Genomic DNA, 21,209 nt, shown 5'->3' on the forward strand with positions numbered 1-21,209 from the left:
TATAATATTTGAAACAATATATTTTTCTTAATTATATCCTGAGCATCTTCAGGTCACAAACTGTATACTCTGTTTCTTTGTATTTTCCATGCTATGTGTTCAGCGCCATATATTTAGCACACACTCGAGATTTTTATTATATGAGTCATATGAATGATATTCATCTTTTTAGAAATTGTCTATGATTTTAATGAATTATGTTGATAAATTTAGCAAATGTCCTTAGTAGTGCTCTTAAGTAGTTCTCAAGAGTTTCTGTACGGATTGTCTCAAAATATCAAGGACTATAACTCTTTGCACTTACTGCTCAGGAATTCCTGAAGATGCCATTCATTAAGCATCAAAAAGAGATTTAATTTCACTCTCAAGACAGACCTCATTATTTTTAAGTAATAGCTATTATATCTGTTATCTATATTTTAGCACAGAAAAGTAGACCCATACCTCACTCTAAAAGAGAATAACGAAAATTCTAACTCATTTAGTCATTTTTGAATTCCTATAGGTGCCTGTTCAAATTTAGAAAGGGCTTTTCTAACGTAGTTTTGCAGTGGCACATACAGGTCTGTCTACTGGAAGACCCTTTCATAACTTATTTCTCTATATATGTGTTTGTTTTTAAGTTTTTTAATATTTATGTGTTCATGTGTTTATATCCTTAACAAACTTAAATTAACAAATTTTTTTTCACTTAAATATTTACAAATTTGTATGTTTATGTGTTTTTTTAAAAAATTGTACTACCTCCCACACTTGTGGCTGTGGAAACGACCTGACCAGCGAAGTAGTATCTGGTAAATAAAACCAAGTAATAAATACAGTAGGGTAAAGAGTATTTCATTTATCATGATATATTGTTATATATAATCTGTATAAGTCACTGCTTTCAACTATGGAGTATAAAATGTACAACTACTAAAACTAAAATTGTGAATAATACACTATTTGCACACTTGATTTTATTTTTGTTTAAAAACATTGTATCTAGTTTTTTTTTTTACTAGTAATTTTAAATTTACTCATAGCTCATGGTTCATTAAGGGAATTTAAAGAAATTATACTTTTCTAAAGTAATTCATAAATAAATGATTTTAATATTCAGTATCACCATGCATCCTGGTACTCTTTATTGGCAAACAGAAGTAGAGAAACAGAAAAGTAACTTGTACAAATATTAAAGGTATCCCTCCTTTGAAAAGGGCCAGGAGACTAAAAACAATGAAGCATCCAATAAAATGGAAGCTCCCTGAGGGCAGAGGTTGTCTCTGATGCTCACTGCTGTCTCCCCAGACTGTTAGAGTAGGCTGAGACACAATGGATACCTAATAATTAGTGCTGGATAAATGGACTTAATCTTTCAGTTTTTCTTGTTTTTCTATTTTAAAAATGTTGCTAATGCTTAAGAGGTTGTAGGGAAACCTAAGAAATGTTTACTATGACTGCTAGTTGCAGTTTGAGCATGAGCTTGTTGAAAAAATGATGAAGTAGATGTTAAATTACTCAAATCTAGAGCTAATCAGCATTTCAGTGAGACAAGAGGGAAACTAAGAAAGGTAAGTAAAACTAGTAGGGAAGGAGGAACAGGTTTACTGTTTTTTAAGTTTTACCGGTAACAATTTGTTGTGATTTGGCTGTATCTTACCCACTCACTGTGTCACTTGGTACATGCAGCAAATAAGTATGCATGTTTTATAAAGTATGATAGTTCACTGAAATAAAGTATTAACTAAACTTGAGGTGCGTCAGAATCACCTGGAAGACTTGTTCAAACTCAGAGTGCTGGGCCCATCCCCACAATATATGATTTCAGTTGGTCTAGAATTGGGCCCAAGAATTTGCATTTCTAACAAGTTTCCAGGTGATGTTGCCGCTGGCTGGTCTGGAGACCACACTTTGAGAACTCGAATGTAAGCCAGCAATTCATAATTCTCCCTGTGCTACCCCTCCCAAGAAGGAAAATTAAAGCTACACAATCATTTCTCTTTGCTAATTTAAAAAAAAAAAAAAATCTGCAATCCAGTCTATAACACTGCAGCATTCTCTTGATTTTTTTAGAAAGACACATTTTAGAAACCAATAAATAGATACATTTTAGAAACCAATAAAAAGATATATTTTATAGCCTTTTTCAATGAAACCTAACAATTCACTGTAACAGTTTTCGTGGAATGTGAATTGTGGTTTCTGTAAGAAAAGGTTTCATTGATACCAATCACAATACAAAACGAGTAGCTTCTTTGTGAAGTGCAAAGGTCAAGTCATTGCTATTTGTGAAAGAAAAAAAAAAGTGTTTCCACAGGGTAAATTCAGGAGTAATGCTTTATCATTGTTGTTTTAATTATTACTACAACTGTTTTCCAATTCAGTGTAATAAATAATATAGCCACAGTATTATCCAGTTGATTAATATTTTGAATATACTTGAAAATTTATGAATGCTGTTCTTTTGGAATAGTTATATGAGTAGCTGGTATGGTAGAATTTTAAAGCTGGAAGGTATGCCAGATTATCTTCTGGTCCAAACCTCTTAATTTACTCAGATGTTCAGTCTGAGTGTTCTGTGATCTATTTTAGCCTTGGAGGCCCAGACAGGACTGGAAACTCACTGTCTTGATTCCTAGTTTGGTATTCTGTCCATTGCCCTTGGTAGTTACTTGACTAAAAAGTGTTTGGAATAAAATACTCGTATTTTCAAATATTTATTTGATGAAGTGTTTAAGATTCACATATACTAGCATTATATGGCAGGATAGGAACACATACTGTGTTTCCCCAAAAGTAAGACCTCGCCGGACCATCAGCTCCAATGCGTCTTTAATACAAGACCCGGTCTTATGTTAGATAGGACCCGTTCTTATAGTAAAATAAGACTGGGTCTGATGTTAATTTTTGCTCCAAAAGATGCATTAGAGCTAATTGTCCAGCTACGTCTTATTTTCGGGGAAACACGGTAGTTTGTCTGGTACAGAGACAATAAACTTTGTGCAATTATTTACTTTCTTTATCTCTGTTTTCTTTATTATCTAGATAAGATCAGTAAAAAATAACAGAACCTTGGTTTCTTTCTTACAAATGTCTTTAGGGTTGTCTTACATATGTAGTATTCATGGAAATAATCATAAGAGATTATATATATTTCTACCACATGATGCTAGAAATAGAGCAGCATGTTTCTTTATTCCTCTCGTGAAATAAAATATAACCTCAATGTCACTGTTATCAATCGTAAAGAAGCCATTTGAATATTTAATAATGTACTTCTGTACAATTCAGGATTTATTGTTAAATTTGGTTTTCTGACTCTTTTTATCTGCTCTTTTTTCTATTTTAATAATAAAGGCCAAATATTATTTTATTGACATTATGGAGAAATTAGGCTTTCGTAAAGCTTATTTTATGACAATTGTTAAATAATTACTGGCTGGGGGGCAACCAGCAGACACAGCTGGGGCGTAGGTTGGGACGATGCCCAGAGGCTGCCTGGCAGCAGCATGACTCACAGTTGTGTGCACTGACGTTCTAGGGAATGGTTGGTGACAGGACAGTGGGCAAGATGCGCCCACTCATGAGCTATGCCAGTGGCCCCTCCTAGAAGAGTAAGTGCCCACCGTCTTCAACCACATCATCTTAGGGAGCAAGCGGTACCTCCCAGGACTCGATGGCACCGCCGGACAGGAAAATTGTGATCAGACAGGAAGACTGATTTTCTGAGACCTTTGTCTTCTCTAGTTAGTGATGTCTTCCTTATATGCCTCATTTCACAACGTGTAAGAAGTGGGTACCAAAACTTAAGTAATATGCACTAAATGTACCCTTTTTATTACAGGGAACTTAGATTGATCTCTGAGGTGACCCCAAAACTTTAGCAAGACTGAATGACATGTAGAAAAACCTGTATGTGTGGAATAAGGACAGAAACTAGCAAAAGAGGTAGGAGCATGCTGCTTTGTGCAATGTTTACCTTTAACCCAAAAGGGATTAAAGACTGTATTGGATGAGGCTGTCAGAGCCATTTCAACTCCCAGGAAACACCGGGGGGGGGGGGGGGGGAGATTGGATCAAGATGTATAAAATGTTGTTTGATTACGTGAAAAATATCTTCAGTGGCCAAGGAAATGGTCCATTTTTCTCAGACAGCATACAAATTGCCTCAACTATACCCAGACCTCTTATGAATAATGAAGCAGATTAAAACTTGAAAGAAGGAAAAGAACAAAAACCGTCCTCAGAATTCTATAAAATTAGTTAAGACTGTTTCCTAAAGGTCCAGGAAGTAGCAAACAACATCTGAAGCCACAATCTGTTATAAATACTTTATTTCAACTAAAAGGTACAATCTCTCAGGGTAATCATAGTTTAAACAGCTACAATCATGTTTTCACTATGGAACAAACCGTGCTGTAAATGGAAATGCCTGGGTTAGACCATATACATTTCTGCACAATCATTATGGAATCTGCACAAAGATACATCTTCTCCCTTTGCTCCAATGAATTGTTCTTATATGTAGGTTGCTTTCCACTTCACTAAATTCGGAGTGGTGGGATAACAAGGCCAGCCACATAGCCAGAGGAAATGGGCCATTCCTGAGGAGAAAATGGATGAGATCGAAAAGAACAAATGTTTTATTATTACTTGAACACCAGTTAAATGTAACTTAAATATATCTATCTTAAACCTTACTGTGCTTTCTTAAAGAATGCCAAAAGTGTAAGGTCTTAACTACATTTATGAACACAAAAGTGTTATACATTTTAGTTAATGTGCATTAAACTGTAACAAGAATTCTGGCATATAGTAATTACTAAGATGTTACTTTTTATTTAACCTTATATTAATTGGTAGTAATCTTGCCAATAACCTAAGTCTTTGGCTGAGTACTGATCTGAACATACGTGGGCAAAATTCCATAAGGAAAGAGCCATTCAGAAGTAGAAGGCTTCATAACAGAATGGGAATAATTCACATTCCTGACGGCCAGAATGGAAAAACCTCCCAATATGTGGCACTTCAAGTAGTGGCAGCCAGCAGATCACACGCTGGAGGAGGGGTTAATTGAGCCCTAGAGTAAAGTCTTCCTGAATCTGCTCTAACAAAACTGAAAAGCGTACCTGGAACAGGTCAAAAGGATCTCAAGTAACTATAATACAGGCCAGAAAAGGTCCGCATTCCCTAAAGGAATACAAGAAAACCTAGCACTCTACCAAAGTAAAAATTACATGTATTAGTGTTCTAGGGCTGTTGTAACAAATCACCACCAACTTGGTGTAGCTTCAAACAACGAAAAATTGTCCTTTCGCTGTTCTGGAGGCCAGAAGTCTGAAATAAAGGAGAAAGCACGGGAAGGTGATGTGATCCAGATGCCGCCTTAGCTGCAGGCTGGCACAGAGAAGTTTGCCAGCCATTATGGACCCAGCCAAAAAGATGCTGGAGGAGAAAGTACTCAACCGTATGAGTGTGTTCAACATAACTTTGCTTGTGAATGACCTGGAGCCCTTATGAATATGATTTTTGGATTGCATCATACACATTGATAAAGTTGCAAAGAACATCTGCTGAACAACACTGGTTAATATTCCTTCAGTACACTAGTTTCAAGAAACATTGAGGATTCTTCAGAGGCAACTATAATAATGGAAAAAAAAATCTCTCAGGTGATACAAAGAGGAATTCACCCAAATGTCTTCTAGCAGCCTGACATACTGCTTAAACCAAACCAATAAATAGTATCTGTCAAGCACTCCTATGAGGACTAAAAAAAAAAAAAAAATGGCACTTGATTGTGCCATTTGTGCCATTGGCCAAACTCAGCAAGCTTTGAGAAAGAGAAGGAACTCTGTGTCAAATATGTGAATCCAGGTCACAGTTTGGCCAAGTGGATTTTATGGAACATCTCATTTCTGAGACCTGTCATTACCAACATGGGTGCACATAAGCTCATATTTTTAAACTTCTATTGCAGAAAGATTTCATAACTGCTCAATAAAGTCAAGATTTGGATCATATTGCTGAAGATGGTGTCATACCTACTGCTGTACCACATTGCCAGACCAAGGAATGATACGTGCAAGGAATCCATTGCGTGCAAGGAATGGTACGTTATAGAGGATACTTGTGAAGAGAATGGTCAAGACAGATTTTCTATGACAAGACCTAGCAGAATAAGGAGAAAATAGAAATAGTCTTAATTCAAAACAAACTTCTTGGTGGGATTGTCTCCCAGCTTTTTTTACGGAGCTTCATTTTATCCTAGAACAATGAGATAACCTAATTGGAGATGGGAAGCCATGGTTTCTGCAGACTCCACTTCCAAATTAATACAGCAAAGAAGTTTATTGTGTATACACTGGTGCTGAGAAGAGAGTAAGTGGTCTTCAAATAAGAAGATAACCTATTGGATAAAAACACGCACTGGAACCCAAGTAGAGTCTCGTGAGCCACATGGCTTTTGTCATGTGCCTTCAGTATGACAAGCAAATGGTCATAACTCCACAGCCAGAGCGTGGACTGTTGGCATGTGAAACACACTGATTCCTCATTGGATAGCAGTCTGGCACTTAAATGTCATCGTATGATGGTGACATGCTCCAAAGACTGTTGCTTTGGGACATGTACCCTCCCCAGCCATCACCCTCCTAAGGATGTTGGTTGTGGAGTTTGGTGACAAGGACATTATTTCTACATCAGGAGGTAACATTATAATAGTACTGTAAGCTGATAAGGACCTAAAATGGATACAAGTGAGGCATTACCCAATTGCAGCCAAATGAGTGATTCATTTGACACTATGGGGCGGGGAGTGGAACTATTAGTCCGCAAGGGCTGCCGTAACTAAATACCATTAGAATAGCTGGCTTAACCCACAGAAATGTATTTACTCACAGTTCTAGAGGCTGGAAGTCCAAGGTCAAGTTGCCAGTAAGGTTAGTGTCTCCTGAAGCCTCTCCTTGGCTTGCAGACGGCTGCCTTTTCACTGTCCCCTCACATGGCCTTTATGTCTGTGCAGTTGTGCTCCTGGTATCTCTTCCTCTTTTTATAAGGACACCAGTCCTGTTGGATTAGGGCCCCATCCATAGGACCTCATTTAACCTTAACTACCTCCTTAAAGCTCCTATCTTCAAATATAATCACAATGGTAATTAGGGCTTGAATATGTGAATTTTGTGGGGGAAACACACAATTCAGTCCATAACAGGGACACAGAATAGGGAACGTGTAGCTGTATGAAATTCGTGTGCTGTATTTGATTGTATAATGAGGATAATCAGTAGGTACTTTAACAGGAAAATTGAAATGTAGAATCTTACATGTCTTTTGGACCCTGTTCCTTGGAAGGGACTGTTTTATCAACAGACCCTGGTCGAAAATTCAGGAAAAGTTTTCTGACTCCAGTTTGATGGATTCCAGACTGTCAGTACTTCATGCAAGAACATCAGATGTGAGTCTCCCTAAATGACTCTGTTGCCTAAACTGAATCTCTGCTGCTGTCCTTCCCAGCAGCCACCTCTGGCGCCAGATAAGTAAGCATACATTGACCTCATACTTGCTTAAGATCATCAAAGCTGTGCTGCCTCCGTGTGCCAGAGCCAGGATGAGGTACGACAGGCAAAAAACCCAAGCAGTTTTTACTGGATTTCATCATGAAAGGAATGTAGTGGGCCTGCAGGTGACCGAGGATAGTAGGTCTCAGCACAGCCAACTGCTTAAGTATTACTGTCCAAAACTGTGTCTTATCTCTCATGAGTGATTAGGATTTCCTGTCCCTCCTTCTTTCCCCTCGGCTACTGCTTCCCCGTGTTTGATTCTAGATAAATATGTCCTATAGATGTATTTAGTTTTTTAAAAAATTAGAGAAGAAAGTGAGTTTAAGTCCCGATTCCACCACTTACTAGTTTACTTGACTTTAGGCAAGTCATTAAATGTCTCTATACATCAAATTTCTTACTTATAAAATTGAAATAGGAATGTGTGCCCTCACAAGATTGTCGTAACGATGGAGGAAGATAACTTACATAAGCCACTAGCGTGGTGCCTAGAACAAGGCAGGTACTCAAAGCATTTTGATTAGCTTTCCTCTTTTGTGTTAGTGCCAGATAGGAGAATAAAGGAGAAGAGATTTGGAGAAGGAAGAATGAAGGGAAAAGTTAAAAGTTCCACTTCCACATAAGTGATTTGGCATCAGTATACTGACAATTATAAAAGACTTGTAAACTTTAAAAAATATCCTGCGTAGCATGTTGTAAATTAGACTGTGCTAAGTAAGGGTATAATAGGAATTGCATTTGTACCATTTGAATTAAATTATTACTGCCGTTATACCATAGAACGACAACAGTTCATTCCAGATTTAGCCATTAAAAATCTCCTGCTTAATGTGTTAATAAATATTGTATTAACTAAAAGCTACCGCAAAGAGTCTTGTGAACTGTTACAGAATCCCCTGCTTAAAGCTCTCTGTCTTCCTATTGCCCATATATTGAGGCTGAACTCTTTCATCAAGAATGATCTGGCCACTTATTTCTTCTGTAGCCTCAGCTTCCCCCATCCTTCTGTCTATGCTCTTGCCTCTGATCCCGAGCTCCCAGCATATTAAACTATTTGGGATTTTTTTTCTTTTCTAGACTCACACATGCAGTACAGTCTGCCTGAAACACACTTCCGTGTCTTCCACTGACTAATTCCTGACTATTCTTCTACTGCAAAGCCTAAGTGAATTACTCCTAGAAGTTATCCTATTTAACTCTGTATATTTAGCCCCCAGCATAAAACCAGGCATATTAGGAATTCAGTAAATACATTTTGTTAAGTGGATGAATCAGTACTATACCTAAATGCAAAGGATAATGATAATTTTCTATTACACATGTAGTGGTATAACCTGTAAATTTTCAAATCCCATTTAAATAGAAGAAAAAATAGTTTATTCTTTAGAATTCTTATTATGTACCAATTTATACAGTGTATCACATCTAAAATGGGCTGATATCTGCTTCCTTCTTATAACTGCTGTGAGGGGTTTGTAAATGCCTCTGTGACTATTCATTTTGACTTGGGTTTTTCAAGAGAAAAAAAATCAAATATGGTGACTACTATAACAACACAGAGAACAGATTCTCATAGAAAGGTTTTTCCTCTTAAATTTCTCTCTAGTGAAAATAAGCTTATCAGAGTATTATAAAAGGTAGTAAGAAGATACAGATTATTGATGTATTTCGCTACAAACACGTGTTTTTTATGTTTTATATCAAAAAGAGACATTCACAATATACCAAGTGATCACAATGAACTTATGTAATTGGGTTGTTCCATTGAGCTTTTCCTTTTTGTTAACATTCTGAAGAATTTTTTTTTTCAGATGCATCTGCTTAGCATTGAGAATGGAATTTAAAGGTAGTATAAAACAATTCTAAGAAAGTGAATGGTGTGTGACCTTTTTTTTTATTTGCTTCACAAGTAATTTGCTCTAAAAAAAAAAAAAATAACATCTGCTATTTGGAAGCTAATCTTAGTGTATTGAATGCTCTTAACCATTTCTCAATCCCACAGTCTTTTATCTTGCTTCTCCTGCTGTGTTCCCACCACCCCTGATCCCATTAGCAAACCTTGAGACCGCCTCAGACTTTACCAAAGTACTGCTTTGGTTTCAGCTGCTCTTCTGCAAGAGGAAGTGAATGTTGGGGGTTTTCTCTGTGGTACAGTTGTGATAAAGCTGTGGTGGTCTTATCTCTCTCTTAGGTAGTGGCTCTTTATGACTACACAGCGAATCGATCAGATGAACTAACCATCCATCGCGGAGACATTATCGGAGTGTTTTTCAAAGATAATGAAGACTGGTGGTATGGCAGCTTAGGAAAGGGACAGGAAGGTTATTTTCCAGCTAATCATGTGGCTAGTGAAAGTAAGTTTTATGCTCCCTTCCTGGTTTACTAATATGGTGTAACTGATAGTACAAGATTTTAATCATGTTGTACCCTTTAATTTACTGTTTTTGTAACTTCTGCACGTTTACCAATGGGTATGGCTCTTCACTCTTATGATGCAAAAAAATGAAAAGGGGAGGCACTAGTATACTATAACGCTATTAATTCCTGTCATGATTGCTTCACAGACTTCTCATCCCAGGACACCTGCCCATCTAGCTATTAGTTTTCTTCTACAGCCCCTTTCCCCTGCCACCTACTTCACACACGATTATGTCAGCTCTTCTCTTGCTACAGTGACTCCTCAGTTGACAGGCACATTAAGAAGCTCTAGTTGCCCAACTTCCATTCTTTTATTTTGTATACTTCAGTCCAAGCTCTTACCTATCACCTGCCTGCAACAGACTATTATCATTCTCAAGTAAAGGAAGCCCTCATGTGTGAAAGGAAAAAGAAATAAGCTGGTGAAGGAGTTAATGCTAAACATAATTTTCTGAAAGCTGTAGCTTTTACCTTGAGAGGTGAAAATAGAACACACATGACCTAAAAATAAAAGGAAGACTATGAAGAAAGGGGAGAAATATAGTGATGCTTTTTCGGAAGAATGCTTCCTCTCAGCAATTAACTTCATAGTGTGGTAGGAAAAACACAATTCTCAGGTCAGGAAAATTGATTTCTAATCCTAGCTCAGCAACTATTACTGATATATGCCTCAGTTTCCTCCTATAAAATGAGGAAGTTGAGCTCTGTCATCTCTACACTGTCTTCCAGAAATACTGAAATCATACAGTTCTGAGGTAAAATGCAGTATAGGCAGCCTTGAGAACACTCTGTTTTAAATATTTATTGCTGTCTTTTGTCTCTGCAAAAAACAATAATTATTATAAACAATAGTTGCTTTTCAGACCAGTCTGTGAAACCCCATTTAACCCAAACTATGGCTGAACAAAAGTACTACTGATTCCTAAGTTCTGTATTTTGAGAGCAAAGGAGAGGAAGGAGGAAGAAGAATTCCTTCTATGAACACTGGGTGTTGGCTTCAGCCTAGATAAAATGTTTTCTCTTCGGCACCCTCTCACTAACTTGTCTACACCCTGGTACTTCCCAGCCTTCCTTCTCCACTCTCTCAAGCAGTCTCAGTCTTACTGCAGCTGCCTTCTTCAGTATGTCTGCTTTCAGCAAACTCCTCCCCTCTCCAGTGCTAAGTGCCTCGAAAATTACCCACTTCTCTTACACAACAAAATTTTGAAGTTCCTCTATACCACTGTTCTAATTCTTGTTCTTGGAGTAGTAATTGACTGGTAGCTCTTAAACTCTATCTGAGGTATATTTTTATGTTTAAAAGAAGATACCTAATGGAGAAAACATAAGGTAAAGTGGAAGGAAGAAATTTTAGGACAGGTTAATACCAGTCATTTCCCAAAAGCTCAGCACTTCTAACTTCCAGACTGTCTCACATATCCAAGTTCCTTCCCTCCCCTTCCCAGTGATGGCTTTCCCACGGGATCAGCCACTGGAGTTCAGCAGGGGTAGCTTCTGTTTTCAATGAAGAGCTGCCTGCATGATCATAGTCACTCTGGAATATATCTGTCATTTTAACTAGATATAGAAACAATTCCTTGTTTCCTCCAGATACAAATGAAAACATTTAAAAATGTTTTAGCTTGATAATATAAAAAGGTTGTGTATTTCCAGGCAGGATGGTATGAGGTGCTTTAACTTTGGAATCCAGTTAGTTTTCAGAAATAGCCTCCTTAGGCTTGCAAATCTTGAGAGGCTATAGATATTTGATCTACAGTGTACAGTGGGTTAAAAATCCAGTAAAATGTTTCTTCCATAATTACCAAAGTGAGACTTCTAAAGCATACTGTAGTGATGGTTAGTAGTTATATGCAGAAATTAATCCATTCTTCAACTACGGTAATTCCTTACTGTATCCCAGAATAATGGATGTTTTCTTTTGGCATCAGTTATTGCTTGTTGGAAAAGCTTTGTAAAGGCCAGAACAAACAGAAAAATTCCTCAGACAACCTGAGAATGTAATAATTGAATTCTCACTTCATCGGAGATTATTTTTCTTTCCCTTTTATCCTACTTTTTACCTAAATTTAATAAAATCTCGCTGGCTAGATTTTAACATTAGAGAAAAAATGACTGTCAGCAGCCTATTCCACTCTAAAAATAGTAGCAGAAATTATCCTTTATCCAAAACCAAATATGCAAAGCAAAAAATTTAAGGGAAATATATATATATATGAACAGAACCTGTACCAACTATTTAATTGAAAGCCATGTCCTCTAAGAGAACAACACAGTAGAAGACCTTGCTACCCCATTATTATAAAGGATTTATTCCCTTTGTATTTGAAGCCACTGGAAAGAAAAATATGATCACCTTCCCTTAATCATGTCTAACATCCTTTCCAATAAAAGATAAACCCAATAATAAAATCAACCCATACACAAAACCAGTTAATACATCTCATAATCTTAGAATTTTGATTAGCTGTATTTTAGCAATTTCTCTCAATTGAGAGTTGCCCAAGTCATTTAACCTGAAGAGATTTATTTTTTTTTAACCCTTTAAAATTCCCACCTGACTTTTTAGACTCAGTGCTGTGTGTGGATTAGATTATATAATTTATAATCTTAGAGGGAATCTTAGACTTAGCACTGTGTATAGATTAAATATCATGTATAGTCCTAGCCCCATGCTTTTTTATTTCATAGCATCTTCCCAAATTATCCTTTCTCCACACCTCTGCCTGGCAAAATCCTACATATTCTTCAGAGTCTGACGTACATCTACCACTTATTCCATTAAGCGTTTGTCATCCCCACATTGGATTTTGTTATTTTCTCTCTTTAGATTACTGTCAAATTGTATTTTATATTATAGTTACTTGTGAACAGATCTATTTCTGACCAGATTGTAAGCTCCTTGAGAGCAAAGACTGTTTTGGTCATCTTTTTATCTCCTCCAGCAGTATGTAGGAGATAACCATGCATATAGCAGTTTCCTGTAAGTGTATATTGAGATAAAATTATAGAAGCATCTGTATGACCAAGTAATAAAAGAAAATGACCCTTCTGCATTTCTGAAATCCTGCTGATCAAAACTTTCCAATCATAAGTTATGTTCTTTTGATCGGTAACATGTAAGACTACAAATCGCCTTAACAATAAGTGCTAGGTAGCTTATTGTTAAACCAAGAAAGTGAATATCAGTTTCTTTTAGTTTCATATCTTCCCTCCCCCATCATTCTTTTTTTTCCCCCATAGAACAGTGCTCCTCACTTTGATGACTTGAATTTCTTTTTCAATTCCAGCACTGTATCAAGAACTGCCTCCACAGGTAAAGGAGCGATCCCCTCCTTTATCCCCCAAGGAAAAAACCAAAATGGTAAAACCTTCATCTTCCAAAAAGGTAAATGTTTTTAAGAACACTTGTATGTATCCCATAGGTACTTTGATTTTTTTCACTCTCTCTGGATAAAATATTGCTTTATTTTTCATGCTTCTATCCTTCACTGTTTACATTATTTCTTGTAATATCGGCACCAACATTTTATTAAATATATAAATAAAACATAATATGATTGTAGCCATTTTCCAGATAAGGAAACTGAGGAGCCTCAGAGAGATTAAAGTAGATCCCAGTCACAGCCCAAGTAATGGGACGAGGACTCAAAGTAGAACTTGTGACTTTAAGTGTGATGCTATTTCTACCCTACACTTATTTCTAGAACTGTGGTACTGACACGGTCCTCAGCCCCACCTTAGGGGTACACACATATGTTGAAGGCTGTTAGAGCCCACAGAATAAAGATAGTCTGTCTTCCTGGAGCATTCCTCTTACTTGCTAGTAATTTAAAATGTTTTTAGGTTAAAATGAATATGGATACACTCCTCCAGAGAAATGTCATGTTTTTAAGCCTGTGTGTTCAGGTCCCTCGGAGTCAGTATTCTTCTGATGTTAGTAGTATTTTGGTAGAAAACTTTAATAAACAATGTGCCATCATATATATTACCTATTAAACTCATTCTTTGACATTAGCTCTTGCCTTAGACTGAATAACTTCACTTCTTCTTGACTCCATGACCTGGCGTATAGACTTTCTTGACAGTTGAACCTGTCCTGTATCATTCGGCACTCCATTCGTTCTCACGGAAACAAGATTGAGTAGGCAAAGCACTTGCCCTTGAGATAGCAGGCTGGTGGGTGAGACGCCTTCAAGTAGGCAATTCCAATGGACTGCGGTACAACTATAATCAATATAATGTACACAGTGTAGTGGGAATACAAAGGAAGAAACCCTCCAGATCTGCCGTGGGGAGTCCAGGAAGGTTTCCCGGGGAGATCATGCTTGAGCTGAGGCTGATCGGATAAAACAGGACGTGCTAGGTAGATGATTTTAGAAAACACAGCCTAGCAGAAGGAATAATTGAGTGAGCTGTGGTATCGTGTGGTTATGTTCAGAGAGCACAGGGTCTAATAGAAGTGCAGAAGAAATGCAGGAGTCAGGCCACGAAGTACGCTGCTAAGATGCTTAGATTGTACCCTTCAGACAAAGGGGATCCCCTGGAGGGAGTAATCTAGGGAGTGACATGTACAGATTTTCATGTTTAAAATATTCTAGTGGCAGTATTGTGGTTGGATTATAGGTAGCCAGGACCTGGGACAGGGACATTAGTTAGGAATCCATCAAAATAAAATATGAAATCCTGAAGAAAACTAAAAATGAAATCCTGAACTAGTGGGGATGGAGGGATGGGGTATAATTGACAGGATTTTGTGATTGATTGGATGTGATTAGTGATGTTAGAATCTAGGAATTGTGCTAAGGGCCTTGGCTTGTTATGTAACTGAGTGGATAGTGGTACTACAGAAGTAATAAAAGAATAAGTAAAATTTGGAGAGGTAGAGACAAGCAGTGGTAGAGAGTAGGATGTAATGAGCTCAGTTTTAGATATTTTGGTTTGGTAGCAGTGTTTTACTGTTCCCAGGTAGAAATATTCATGAGGAAGCCAGAGATGAAGGATTGAAATTTGAGAGAAAGGAAGGATTCAAAATAAAAGGAGGAGAAGTTAGTGTATTCATGGTATTATATCAGTAGAGTTGAAGCTTGTAATGAAGGAGATAACCCAGAACAAATGTTGTAAAGTTTGGAGAGAAGGCAGCCAAGGACAAAATCCCATCTAAACACTGGTGTTTAAGGGACAGTCAAAGGAAGAGAAGATTAAGAAAAAATAATCGAAAAGACAGTAAAGAACCCGAAAAAAGGAGTGCCCTGGAAGCCAGGGAAAAGAGAGGTTCAAGAAGGGTATAGCCAGTCATGTCAGAAACGGCCAGTCAGTTAGGTTGTCTGAGTATTAGGCGATCAGGAGGAGCCTGACACCTTTACACTAGTCTCAAGAGTTGGTAATAATACGACAAAGATTGAAGAGTAGAATGGCACCTCAGCAAGTGAACTCATGGAAATCATCCCCAGAGCTCTACTTGAAGGAAAAAAACAAGGTCACACACTGGCTAGAGGGGGACGAGGTTCCAGGAATGGCTTTAAATACTGGAGTGACACACAAATTCATATACGAAGGAAACAAAGCCAATGGACAGGTTCACGTTGAAGGTAAAGAAAGAGCATATGGGTCGTGGAGGAAGCAAGAGGTTTTTATTGGAAAGACAAGTTGATGGATTAGTCTTGGCTTCGAACAGTGGTTCTCAACTAAAGGTGATTTTGCCTCCCAGGAGACATTTGGCAATATCTGGAGATATTTTTGCAAATATCTGCAAGGAAGAGGATACTGCTGTCATCTGGTGGGTAGAGGTCACAGATGTTGCTGAACAGCCTAGAATGCACAGGACAGCCCACTTGAACAAAAGATCATCAGCGGTGCTGAGCTTAGAGCAGCACCCTTCTGAGACATAAATATGAATGAGGATGCAAATACGTTAATAGAATGTAAGTCTAGAAATTAAGGATGTCTTTATGTTCTCAAAAACAGGAAGTTCCACCTCGAATATGAGAGTGAAAGGTGTGAGATAAGAAGAAGAACAGTGACCAGTAGAATACCTGTGAGGACAGAAGGAGCACGACTTCATTTAGGACATATAAAGAGATTCCTGAGGAGTTCTAGGAGCTGCTGTTTGGATACCATAGAAATGTAGGGGACATAGTGCTATGTAGTTGGATTTTTTCCTTCAGTAATGCTCAACATCTAGGACATAGCAGTGGAGAAGGCAGATTTGGATTAATACATAATTGGAGTTGAGGGTATGACAGAGGCCAAGAGGATAAGAGACTTGATAACATTGAGAGGAGAGTCACTGGAGTGGCACACTATAGAAAATCAGCCAGATTGGAAAGGATGTGGAATCAGAAGACTGGCTGGCTTAGAAAGCAAGATTCTCGCCACCCATGTCCAGGTGGAGGCATAGTATCATGCAAGAAAAGAGTTAACAAACTGGAACTATGGCCTGTAAATCAAGAAACTTGCTTAATTAGTATTTCAGATGTTAAGCATCTCAAGGTTATGATAAATTCACAGAATTATATATAAGAGCTGAAGTGAAATTGAAGGACCTGTTATTAGAATTGAGCTGACTGAGGAACTAGGGCTGAGTGTTGGACAGGTTGTTCTCTTGGACATTAAAAGTCCGGGATGATTGCAAGAGCTGGGATGAAGGGACACTGAACCAAGAGCTGAAGTTCTTAATTATTGTGGTGGAGCAGACATCTCAACCCTAGCTTCACATTGAAATCACCTAAGAAATTTGAAAAATAAATACTGATGCTTGTTTCCACACCCACAAATTGGTTTAATTGGTCTGGATGGGACCTCAGCATGGGTGGATTGCTAAAGCTTTCCAGGTGATTTTAATGTGCAGCCAACATTGAGAGCCATCATGTTAGAGTGACCACAGTGTCCAAAGGTAACAGCTGCAAAGATAGAGGGTGTTACAGCCAGGTGAGAATATACCCAAGGAGGTGTGCTTTGAAAGTATAATGGCCTAAAATCCGCAACAGAGAGCTAAGAGGCCAGTGGTAACCCCAGGCGCCATGGTTCATGATTGAATTATGTGAGAATGAACAGCCTGTATTGCAAAGAACTGAAAGAAAAATGTTTCTCAGTAAAACGCCAGTTGCACAGACAGCAAGGCTATATGGTGATGGTTGCCTGTGACAGCATGGGGACCACGGGGATAGAGTTGAGAGGACAGGCAAGGAATTGCTATGGGCAAATGGCTACATGTGTAATTTAACCATTGTTTGGAATTCACCAGATTTAAGAATTTAGGGAGATGCTAATGTAAATTTACAACCTAAAGACTTTTAATGCAATGAAAATATTTGTCACATTGGCATAGAGATGCACTAGGACAGCTAATGATATTTGTAGTCTACATCAAGAACTGTGTGACATGCTTTGAAAGACAGTCTTTGCTTGTAATGGCTTACTGGTACCCTTGCTGCTGTTTCATGCTGACCTTTGAAATAGAGATTACCTAACCCCTCTACCTCTGTGTGTTCCTGTCCAGTAGCCTTGAACTAACGATGCCTCAGCCAGAGCAGACAGAAGGAGCTCTGTCAGTACTTTACTAGCTGCCTGTGCAGTTGGCATTGCCCCTTCCTCTTCCTGATGTTCCTGTGTTACTATGGATAGGACCTCTTACCTGAGTCCAGGGCTCCCCAGTTCTCACTGCCTGTGCCACTCCTCTCCTTAGAAAAACTCACTGCATCACTGCATTAGTTTAGACTATCATTCATATTTTTAATTTTGTGTTCCTTTTCCTCTCACAGACTGTTCTTCATGCTCTAAAATATCCCTTTATATTCATATCACAGTAGACCAATTTTTCACATATAACTTGACCCTCAGGCTAACCCCACTGCTGCCCAAACTCTAACTCTAATAGCTATCAAGGAACTTGCATACATGCAAAGTAAAACATTTAAAAATATAAAATAGGTAAAGCAAGGGAGTTACAGACCCAAATGGGACTAAGGACCCATTTGGGCAAGGGAGTAGAAAGGTTCTCAGAGAGGAGATGGAACTCAAATTGGGCTTTAAAATTTAAGATGCATGAATTTCTTTTGTTGAAGAACATGATTTGATCTGCTTTATCTGAATCCATGTGTTACAATAGACTCCTACATATATTTTTCCTCTTAGGAATATACCATGTGTATAGTTTTACTTCCCTGTTGGAGAAAGTATAAAGGATGTTCTAATCTACACTTACGTAAAGAAAGTTCCTGAGAAACGGTAATCCCCCAGGTAATGAGAATGCCTCAGGTACACTCTGAGTCATGACACAACAGCCACCCCCTGAGAAATGTGTAACTGGGCTTCCTTAGCACCTGGCACAGTTGTATTTCTTCAGTTCAGTTCCTTTCAGAGTATATATGGTTTGATTTTATCAAAATCCTGCCTTATAAACCTACCACAAATTCTGTCAGATGTTTAATTTCGTGGGCAAGTTTTATTTTTACTACCATATGTAAGATATGTTTTTATAAAGAACATGAAAAATGTCTCTGATAAGGGACTCAAAGGAGGGGAGGATCCTAAGTTCATAGAATTATAGAATTGGCGACATGGAGGGAACATTAGAGATTCTAGACAATGCCTCCATTTTGTAGATGAGGAATCAAGATCCAGAGAGGTTATAAGGGTTTCATTCAAAATGACACTCCCAGTTAGAGCTCTGCCACCCAGTCACTGACAGACAGCTGTGACCTGCACAGCCAGCCACGTTTTGTGTCACACTGGTTTTTTACATCCATGTTTGAAATTTGTTTCTTTCTACCCGTCTTCATATGTAGTCTTTAGAATTGTATTCTCTGTGCTTCTTAAGAAAAAAAGGAAAGAAACCTCCTCAGTAATTTTCTTTTTCAATTGTTTCTATTCAAACTATAGAATAAGAAGTAAAATTACACCTTTTAGTAGCTTGGCAGCTGCTGAATCTTAAGTTCTTCCAAGTGGAACACACCTGTTCTGTTGCTAAATTTGCCAGGTCCCTTCCAACATTTCATCTGGTTCATGGAAATGTCAGCAAGTGATGGCAGAGGTTGCTCTTCACTTCAGGAGGAGGGGAGGCGCTTGAGTTAGTGATTCTCCACAACAGGTCAGCAAACAGATCAGGAATTACCTGTACCACAGGGAGTGAGAGCAGGAGACTGTTCTCCTCAAGCCCATTCCAGAACATTTTTATCATGCTGTGCTATAGTAAATTTGCATCTAATAGGAGGAAGAATATTGGTGCTATCAGGGAGGAAAGAAAAAAAAAAGTGCTGACAGCCTTGGTTTATTTTGTTTATATTTTGGACTGTTTTTTTGGGGTTTTTTTGTAGGCTTTTTATTTTTGTTACCTAACCATTAACCTATATGATATATTTATTTGAGGAGGACAGTTATTAAAATTTCTTCTTTTATTTTTTTAATTATTTTGGGTTGTTCTATTAAAGTAATATATGTTCATAGTTTTAAAAATTCAGTAAAGAATAGTGTACATGAAAAATAAAACTGTCTTCCTAATATTCATGTTCTAACAAAACCCAAAGTAGAAGATGACCCTCTGCCTTTTATAAATGTTTTAACATTGGCACAACCAAGTATGTTTTTTTTTAAATGCCAGATGTATAGAACATTAAGTATACATGTCTTTATTCATATCTAGTCTTTGTTTTGATGAAACTAGGATCATACTTACTATTCTGATGTTTTTGTTTCACAATATGTCTTGGATATCTTTTCTTATTAGCACAGACAATTCCGTGTTTTTTTTAACAGTTTTAAGTTACTAAAATGCCTGATTTTCTTTTTTTTAATTCTTAAAATGACCAATTTTGTTTTTAATTTCTGAAAATGCTTGGTTTCATTTTTTAATTCTGAAAAAAAAAAACGAAATCCAAAGTAGAAAATGACCCTCCGCCTTTTATAAATGTTTTAGCATTGGCACCACCAAGTATGCTTTTTTAAAAATGCCAGATGTATAGTAGTAATTATGTACACCAATATTAGATTATACCTGTGAATGTGGAGAAATTTCTGTGATGTTTTTGCTTTTGTCTTTTTCTAAAAACTCATTAAATGAATAATATTAATAGTTATTAGTTTTGCTATTCTAAGGCAATTATAAAAATATCCGTATAGCTCATCTCTTTATGTGACAAGAATTTTAATTATTTTCAGTTTTTTGCTTAACATGTAGTCCGTGAGAACAGGCTGGATTAATTCCAAAGAGAGCTGGCTCCTAAACACAAGTGCAAACTCCAGTTCTGTTCAGCGACAGCTGCTTTCTTGTCTAGTCCAGAACAAGAGCTGAGCACCCAAAAGCATCAGATAACTCCGTGGTAGTTCCTCTTCCTGCCAAACACACACACGCACACAGAATTTGACATTGGTAATTCTGTCAACCTCTCAGAAACACAGTAGGCAGTAAATAAGTGGCTTTCGAGTACCTGTGTCGTCTTAGTCTACAAAATGTCTCATTTTCCTTTACCCTCTAGATCCCAAAAGCAAAGAGTTGATTAAAGCCTGGATTAATTGTGCCATATAGCACTATTTTAAAAAATCACTTCATACAGAAAGAAATCTTTTCCATTTACTTGTCCTTCTACCAAGAGTTCATCTGAATTATTCTTAACCGTAAAAATAATTACAATTTTATTAATGTGCTAAGTCCAACAATAAATTTATAGTAGACAGTGGTTATTTTTGGATGGCAAAGCAAATTTTCCAAATATCTAGAAGTTAGTTAGTGTATACACTAAATCATTGAAAATACAATCCAAATTATTATTGCCTCCTTCCTATTGCTAAAGAATAATACCAATTTATATTTTTTACTTTAGTAATTCTGTTTATCAAAGAAAATTATAGTCAATTTATTATATTAAATTCGTACAAATTAATTCATGCTTGGATTTGCTTTAAAATTTTAGGAATATTTGAAGTTTTTCGTCTGAAGAGAATGAAATCAAAATCTTACAAACAAAAGTAAAGTACTTATTTGTGTCCCATGAAGAGTCTCAATGCAGGCAATACCGATGTGTATTTCTTTTCCCCATAATTTGTTTCAATAACATACATATTTTGAGGAAAAAATATTGCTTTCAAAAAATGTCGTTTACGTTTGAAAAATATCTGTCCCACAAAGAAAGTGAGTGGGACCCCAATGATGTGACGGCAAAGCCAGTATGAGGCACCGCACACCCACAGATTCCACTCCCAACAATAAAGTCCCTTATTGTTCTAGACAGAGGAACTTTAAAAGCCTTCAGA

The 21,209-nt window shown here is 37.3% G+C and overlaps 1 protein-coding gene across 14 annotated transcripts in view; it reads left to right on the forward strand.

The window, feature by feature from the left end:
• The window catches only part of AHI1 (Abelson helper integration site 1), a 170,363-nt gene that overhangs the window by 121,811 nt on the left and 27,343 nt on the right, over positions 1-21,209 (forward strand). For 10 of the 14 annotated variants that reach the window (XM_088795441.1, XM_088795443.1, XM_088795449.1 and 7 more), the window contains 2 exons: positions 9,736-9,898; positions 13,250-13,347. The exons of 1 other annotated variant lie outside the window; for it this stretch is intronic. In XM_088795441.1, coding sequence (XP_088651567.1) covers positions 9,736-9,898; positions 13,250-13,347 — 261 coding nt within the window. Of the gene's footprint in view, positions 1-3,826; positions 3,931-5,962; positions 6,089-9,735; positions 9,899-13,249; positions 13,348-18,095; positions 18,201-21,209 lie in introns of those variants that run through there. 3 more of the 14 variants (XR_016020173.1, XR_016020174.1, XR_016020175.1) reach the window with 3 other exon arrangements.

This window comes from Rhinolophus sinicus, chromosome 2 (genome assembly GCF_057876585.1).
Source record: "Rhinolophus sinicus isolate RSI-liver-muscle chromosome 2, RSI-T2T, whole genome shotgun sequence".
NCBI classification, from domain to species: domain Eukaryota; kingdom Metazoa; phylum Chordata; class Mammalia; order Chiroptera; family Rhinolophidae; genus Rhinolophus; species Rhinolophus sinicus.